The sequence below is a fragment of the Hypanus sabinus genome, chromosome 7 (assembly GCF_030144855.1).
Source record: "Hypanus sabinus isolate sHypSab1 chromosome 7, sHypSab1.hap1, whole genome shotgun sequence".
Lineage (NCBI taxonomy): Eukaryota > Metazoa > Chordata > Chondrichthyes > Myliobatiformes > Dasyatidae > Hypanus > Hypanus sabinus.
The window spans coordinates 52,592,999-52,601,604 of NC_082712.1; the positions used below are offsets into that span (position 1 = coordinate 52,592,999).

At 38.0% G+C, this 8,606-nt stretch overlaps 1 protein-coding gene across 1 annotated transcript; it reads left to right on the forward strand.

The window, feature by feature from the left end:
* Window positions 1-234: 234 nt before the first annotated feature.
* Window positions 235-1,225, forward strand: LOC132396326 (general transcription factor II-I repeat domain-containing protein 2-like). Its single transcript, XM_059973845.1, has 2 exons — window positions 235-917; window positions 1,003-1,225. The coding sequence occupies exon 1, from the start codon at window positions 311-313 to the stop codon at window positions 911-913; it is 603 nt and encodes a 200-aa protein (XP_059829828.1). The 5' UTR covers window positions 235-310; the 3' UTR covers window positions 914-917; window positions 1,003-1,225.
* The last annotated feature ends 7,381 nt before the right edge of the window (window positions 1,226-8,606 follow it).

An 8,606-nucleotide genomic window follows, 5' to 3' on the forward strand; every position in this document is an offset into this window, starting at 1 on the left:
TCACAATTAGCCAGCATTCCGGCTAAGGGAGATAGCCTACGGGGGTTTGTGAGTACGCGTCTTTTGCAGCATCTGCGTCCATGGGGGCTGGGTTGAGGGAGGCTTAAAAGCAAGGCTGTTTAGTTCGAATAAAGCTATCTTTGACTGCAGTTTACTGACACCGCTACAACGTGTTTTTATCGCTGGCTGTCCAGACGGAAGGTGCTGAAACGCTTTGTCGCGTGTCTGGAAGAAGTGAAAACTTTCCTGGGCAGCAAAGGGCTCACCTTTCCTGAGCTGGAACAGCCAGTGGCTGGAAAAGCTACACTTCATGGTAGACATGACAGCGCACCTGAACACGCTGAACACAGCTCTTCAGGGGAAAGGACGTACAGCCCTGCACATGTTGGAGGATGTTTTGGCATTCGAGCGCAAGTTGACAGTGCTTGCCAGAGATTTACAGAAAGGCACTTTGTCTCACTTCCCCAATTTGAGAGAGTTCAAACAAGGTCACGACATGATAATTTCGGAGTATTTACATTCTGCAATCATCGCAATGCAAACATCGTTTGGGAAACGCTTCTGTGAGTTCAGAGAGGAAAAAAACACATTATCCTTCCCGGTCACTCCCTTAAGCATCGATCCTTCCCTACTGAATACGACTGCATTGGCAGGTGTGAGTCAACCTGATCTTGAGATGGAACTGGCCGACATAGCCGACAAAGACATATGGGTGTCCAAGTTTAGATGCTTGACAGCAGACCTTGAAGATGTTGCCCGTCAGAAGGCCGTTCTTGCTCAGAAACACAAATGGAGTGATATTGAAAACCTCACAGATGACAGCTTGCGATCCTGTGTAAAGATGAAGGTGACATCATACAGCCCTGATGTGCAGACGCTGTGCGCTGAGGTCCAGGAGCAGAAATCCCATTAACCAAGTATGATAAATATTTTAATTGCCTATTATTTTACTTATATTCATATTTTTTCATTGTTCAGTGAAATAGTCCTTTCATTTTTCAGGATGACAGCTGGCTGACGTTATTTTTGGTTTGCTGCTGGCGGAAAATTTAAGTTCGGCGTTTTTCATAAATACAAGAAGGACTCAAATAGACATTGAATATTTTACTTAAAAGTAACTTTCAACCCAACGTCTTTTTTTCGGAGTTCAAAATGTTTTTGTTGCATGCAGAAATGTAATTTCGTTTTCTCTGCAGGAGTTCATCAATTTCATAAATGCAACACATTATAGTTTGTTTATACATAGCATAAAGGCAAAAAAAACGTTGTATGCAGTGTTATTTCATTTTAAATGTCAAACGGGTTTTGCGGCTCCCAGTGTTTTCTTTTCTGTGGGAAAGGGGTCCAAGTGGCTCTTTCAGTGGTAAAGGTTGCTGACCCCTGGCCTAGACAAAAGAAGAGGTGTTTTTGTTTTACATTACACTTCACTGTAACAGTGAAGAAGGCTGAGAATTGAGACTCTGGGTGGTGGAAACCAGGAAACTGAAAGGACAGTTTTTGTTTGCAGAAGAGAAGTGAAAAAGTGTTTGGTAGAGGCACAATGCTGAAATAACAGAAGATGATCTGTAGAATATAGTGTATGTTGTGATGGGCGAGACAGGAGAAACAGTTTCACTGTTTGAGGAGGGAGGGACCAAATGAGAACAATGGACGTGACAAATGACCTTGTCACTATCAGAAACAGGAACAAGAATAAGACAATTATCCCCTCAAACTGTTTAATAAAATCATGGATGGTCCTTTGTTGGCCTTAACATAACACCACTTTTCTTCTTGCTCCTCATAGGCTTTGATTCCTTTGTGGTTCAAATGTCTGTCAATTCTCTGTTGCAATAGAAGGTAAACTCCTGAAACATAGATATTGAAGGTGGCATCATTAGCAGAAATGCAATGGAACAGGATTAATTTGGAAACAAGAATATTATACAGAAGTGAGATAGGGAAGATTAGCAATAATAGTGAAGGGAATCAGAGTGCTTATGGTGGAAATGAGAAGCCTAATCCTCCTGAAGCTAGAATGGCTGAGAAGAAGAATGAAAGAATCAGAGATGGACCATGTAAAGGGAGAGTGAAAATAGTTCAACAGCTGATGACATTGTCCCATTTCCAAGTGGTTACATATAGATCCGTTAGTGACGCAGGGAAAAAGCTGAGACAGAGGGTGCTTTCTGTATTGCACAAAGACACAGCTTGGACCCCTAAAGCATCTTGTACTAATTCCTTCCATTTGGAGACAGTAAGTGGAGTCAAGGGAAAAGCAGATTAAAGTGAGAATTTTTAACTAGGTATATGCATTTTAAATAGCTAGATGGCGTCTGATCTGTGGCTTACTGAGGGGAGAAGTGGAGTGAACTTTGGCTCTCCTGATGAGAAACAAAAACACATGGAAATTAGAAGTAACTTGTGAAATTTTGGAAGGGTGGGACAAGAAACTAGAAATTATTAATACAGCATAAAGGTGACTATATTTTAATGATGGAAGTGGGAAATAATTGTAAAAGGATAGAAAGAAAAGATATGGAGCAATTGTTATCCAAAGAAACTTTGCTCCAAGATTAGTTCTTACATTTTATTTTAATGTTACAAGCATTAGGTACACTTTGCTTGATGCTTCTCATCTTAGTGAATTGTGTAAAACTAATCGAAATTTCATTCGTTGTGTACTAACTTTTGTTTCAGAACTTTAGTAAGGGTGTAATGGGGCTATCAAGACTTGTGAGTGTCATTAATTGTTCACATTTTTTTAAGTCAGCTATGGATAAATTGAAGAGATTTACTTGCACAAAAATCTGTGACAGTTTTCTGTGTTGTTAGCTACTGACAATCAATACTTAATCCCTATGTATTAACTTGTTAGCTGGAATTCCACAGGGTCGGTTGTTTTTTTGTGATTTTGGGATTGGTTGCTCTCAGTGACAAGCAAACACATTGTCTAAAAGATGAGGCTATGCTTTTTACATCAACCAACTAGATAGGTTTTGCGATAGGCTGGAATCTACTTGAACTAGTTAATTGAATATTCTATTGTTGTTTGTAATATTTGTTTGTAATTACTTGATCCAAAGATGATTACAGGTGAAAATAAAACAACTACTTAATTCTCCTATTGAAGTCTTTTAATTAGTTTTTTTTTTGTATTTTATATTGCTTTTGCTTAGTGTCTTCTAATCATAGGCTCAATTTAAATACAACATTCCAGATATTATAAATTGTTACATTTTTGAAGCTAACAATTCTTCTGCTGCAGTTGTTTTAAGCAATTTTTCTCCTTTTCTTTCCTGGAGGTTGTGGGGCTGTTTAGAGCTGCAATTGCCTCAGTGTTGGTAAGCACGGCTAGATCTTGAGGTATTGTGCTCCACTTATAAGCATTCTACTCGTCACAAATACTTAATTATTTATCCACAAAGCCGTCCATTTATTTCTTTATTTTTTTTGTTTGCTTTTTCTGTTGGCACAGTTTGTCTTATTTTCTACATTGGTTGTTTGTCAGTCATATAGTGTTTCATTGATTCTTTTGTATTTCTTGGTTCTATTCTGAATGCTCGTGAGAAAATGAATCTCAGCATTTGCTGACATTCGGTATATGTACTTTGATAATAAATTTATTTTGAACTTTGCAAGCTCAAGAAGCAGCCCCTCAGCTTTTGCAACTTCCTGACCTTGGCATTTCTGCTATTTTGGTGAAGAACTATTTTTAACAATTTCAAAATATTTTCTGTTTTCCAACCACTACAGTACTTCTGATTCGTACTTTGAATTATATATACAGTGTTTTATACTTTCATAAAACAATTCTGCTTCACTACCCTCTATATTGTTTCTTTACTTGCTTCATTAATACCCTTTTCCATTTGCCATGTCATCCATTGTTAGTTAACCTCTACTACCTTCTACACAGACCCCAACCTGGCATTTTGTAAGCTCCTTTATACCTTCACACCTGTCTATCTCCAAGTACCCCCAATTCCAATTAAATATTATTGAACTGAAAGACGTATTTCGTATTTTTTTTTCTTTTCGTTACAACTGCCTGATCTGTTGGCATTTCTACTTTTGCTTCAGATTTCCGGGATCTGCAGCAATGTCACTGAGTTGGCTGAACTGCCAATCTCATTGTCAATAACAAATTAAGTTGAGTCAAATTTTTTGAAATTGTTTTTAAGGCTTGCTGGGCTGAGTAAATACTGTAATATATGTATACAAATGAACATGAAAAAATCCTTTGCATTTCAAAATATTTGTGATGGAATTAGAAATGATGGATATATAATTGTTTCTTAAGCCTTAAGGATTTGCTGAACATGACAGGTATAGCACAGCTTTAAAAGCATATTGAAATCCTTGAATGTTTGTAAGACTTTTAATGCATATTGCAGTGAAACATGTTTTCACATCATTTGTTCTCACATCATTTCCCTTGATTGGAAGGAAAATGCTACAATAGTGCCCCCTGTGGAGCAGAGATGAATCACTGTCCACAACTTTTGGATTTCCATTTGAAAGCATGTTGCACATTTCTGTTGATTTCATGGACCGAGAATAATATGCAAAGCATCAACAAAATCTAGGCCAATTAATTTGATATTCTACATTATACTTGGTGACACAAGAGAATGCAGATTTTGGAATCCGGCATAACACTAAAAGCACTGAAGGAATTCAGCACATCAGGCAGCATCTATTGTGGGAAGTAATGTAATCAACATTCAGGGTCGAAATCCTTCATCTGGACCATTTATTGAAGAAAGGTGGAAATCCTCTTCATGGTAGGTGCAGAGACTTCACAATGGAGCAGTAAAATGGAGACACAAGAGTCTGCAAATGCCAGAATCTGGAACTGGAATTGTGAATCCAGATGAAGATTCCTAATCGAAAACATTGACTGTTTGTCTCTGTCCGTAGAGCTGCCGGAAGAGCTCCTTGAGTCATATTTATATTGTTCTACATTATATCTGTTCGTTCAAAATCCTCATGGCTCAATGGCGATCCTCCAGTCCGTTTTGGTTATCTCTTGCTGGTCTAATTCGCAGCCTGTAAATGATCCAATCAGAATTTTACATAAATATCTGAATATGTGTGGTGCAAGACCAAACTATTTAAACCAGCTAGTCCATGCTGGGCTTTAGGGGTCATTTGATTTCCCTGCTATCAAAAGTGTGAGACACTGTAAGCATAATAAAAGCAAATGCTGTTCCATCTTTGCCAACTATACATTCAAAGCCAATGTGCTTCTCTTCCTTTCGCTCTCAAGCAAGTCATGGTTAATAAATCAGCTGTTAAAATGTCACTTTTTAAACTTTATTCTATTTTTCATTGAATAATTTTCTGGGACATGCCTTGACGAAGTTTCTGCAGAGATTGGATATAAGTTGCCGCTGTCTGGGTATACTTTATTATATTTTTAGTTCTGTGCTTCATTCACTTTCTCTTGTCATGTAATCAGACTGACTAATTGGTACTTTTGCGATGAATGGTGTTTATTTTAGCCTACCCGGTTAATTCTTTTATAGCCGACAGTTTTTGTGACCCATGTACCTATGTCAATAACGCTGATTGTTCAATTTACGATGTTAACAGGAGCTAACCCACAACTTTGGAACCGAAGTTGACTCATGGCAAACATTTCTGTTTCATATTTACCCCCACCAAGCTGAATTTAACACTCATCTAATCATATGCTTTTAGAACCACTTTGCCTATATTGGCTATAGAAATGTTAATTTTTATCTAACCTTTAATGCATATTTCACACAACTGAAGTACATTGAAAGCATTTCTGATATCAGTAAGCAGGGTTACTCTGTTATGAAGAAAGATGAGAAAAAAAAACATACTGGAACGAGAAAGGGTAAGAACAGAAATCAAGCTGAGGGCAGGAAGAAAGTGAGATTAGAAATATGAATGGAAGCAAAAGGAGAAATTTGACTGTTATATTTATTCAAAGTAGTATAGGTTCTGTAAAGTCAAAAGACCAGAAATATACAGTCTTCTTACCCAGGATCTCAAAATATTAACAGACTGTGTGGTTGCCTATAGGCTATGCAGTGAGAGCTGCAATTCAGCTAAAGTATACACTCCTCATCAGTCATTGTTGACAGGTTCATCAATCGCTTCGCGCTGCTGCCTCTGCAGCAATATACAAGTGGAACTTCAAACACCAGTTTAGGCCACTTGGCTCAGCCAAGCAGTTACCTGACTCATGGGCAATCCTATTTCCCATTTGTCTCTTTTTTCCCCATTTCCATTTATCCATTTTTCTTCACTCACCAAACCAAATCAACACTTAATGTTGACATAATTCTCTCTTCACCACTAAGGCTGAAATTGAATTTTGTGCCCAACAACTCGCAATATTCTGATGTCTCTACTGCTCATGGTTCTAAATCCCTTGTTTGTAATTTTTGTATTGGTGGTCTGAATACTTATCAATGCTGTGTCATTTTGTAACATTTTATATGCTTGTATGTAGATTCATTTTGAAATTTTCTCACCAAAATTCAACACTTATTGAAGTCTTTATGCTTATAATATCTCCAAACTGGGGCTGGGGAGGGGACAGCTGTATTGTTGCTTCCTTGAATATCTAATCTAGACTGCGGAGTTAAGTACTGCACATTGCATTGTTAAACTGATAAAAGTGTTATTTAAGTGTATGGTTCATTTCAATTGACCTTGGTTCTATGGTAGCTAAAAATACTGAATTCAGTAGGTTTTAGACAGAATTTGAAGTATAATCTGTGCATGTATTTCGGCACTGTGTGAGTATTGCATTGGTGGAAGTTCCTGTATTAATAATTAGAATTCCCAGCTGTTTATGAAAGACCTTAGTGAACCTTCTGAAGAACAGAGAAGCTCTCCTAGTGAATTGGTCAGCGTTTGGGTCAACATATCAAATCCCAATTCCCTGCTCACTCAGCAATTAGGGGACTCCCATGACAAGTACTTGAAGGACAATATGAAATTGGTTGCCATTAAAAAGAAAGAGAGACTTGTAGATGTAAAAATATCAAGTGCATAATATATAGCCAGTCACCAATTCAGTCAGGTTTGTGAAGAAGAGGCCCTACTTATTTAATTAACAGTTTTGTTTGAAAGGGCAATAGCAAAGTTTGGAGAAATAATCCACTTGATATGCTACAAGAAACCTCTAGTAAGATTTTTGTTTCTCAGAGGATCTCTATGAATTAATTCACCCTTTCATCACTTGGAATCATAAATGGCAGGCTTGGCTTCTGACGAGGTGTGAAACATTCAGGAGCTGGGTGCATGGCGAGGTGAATCCAATCCTCATGTAGGGGTGAGGTCTTTCATAAGATGGACTGATCACTGATCTGTCTGATTCCTGGATGAAGCTGGGGATGCACTTTTCAGAGGAAGCCCTCACCTGATATTGGAGACCTAGGTACTGTGATGAAAAGTCAGTTTGGGCAAGGGGTTGCATTCCTGTTCTCATGTCTGTCAGAGCTGTTGAATTGTTGAGAAGACACTTGCATTCTTCATGAAACTGTCCACATCACACTTCAACCACTTGGTTTTACAAGGACTGAATAAACAAAGTATCCCATATAGAAATCATATAGTGAGGTAAAACAGAGATGGGCCGTCTCATTAAACTTAATTTGGCAACTCGCCTCCTGATATTTCCATAAAAATGTGTGATTGGTTGCAGTTTGTAGCCCAAGTTCAATTTTTAAATGTTTATGCATTTTTAAAATCTTTTCATTCCTAATCTGTTAACTTATCTTGAAGATATCTATGCATATTGATAATGTTCTTCTAATATCAATTTCCAAAATCATTGATATAGTTTCTCAAATAAGACTGGCCATGTTTAAGTCTGTGCTGACTGCAGCTAACTATTTTTTTCTGTGAGGTAATTTCTTTCTTAATTGAGACATTGAAATGTTCCTATCAGGGGAACTGGCCTGTAATTACTTGTATTGGATCTGTCTCCGTATTTAAACATGGATACGAAAATCATTATGGTCTATTTTTCTTGCAGATATCCATGCACAATGTGAAATAACAGGCTTGGTGGCACCAGTCAGAGGCTTTGACTGGGCTTGCTATTCACAGTGCCTTTCATGAGCTTATACAGTGCTAAAGGAGCTGAATTTCCACTCAAGACTATACTACCAAGCATGGAAGCCATTAGTGGAGAACTGGTGTCAGATACCATACCACTGAGTCCTTTCCTGAGAAAGCTCGATAGCTTTTGACAGCTCATCAGTTGCCAAAGGGTTTTAAATATCCCTGATATCAGATACTTACAATCTTTAAAAAATATATAAAGTATACAAAATATAATTATTCAAATGTGTCGCTGCCCGTATCAGTTAGAGGAGCACTACCTTTAGCTGTGGCCCAGAAGTGAATTGAAGATGAATTGTCTTGACCTGGAACATTGACGATCCATTTACTGCCACAGATGTTGTCTGTCCTGCTGAGTTCCTCCAGCATTTTGAGTATTGCTCCATATTCTTGCATCTCCGTTCTTCTGTGCCTCCAGATGGAAGTTGTGTCTGGCCCCTTCTTTCCAGATGGAATTTCAAAAGCTTAGGGCTTCAGAATTAGGTCTCCAGCACATAGGCTAAGCATACATAGGA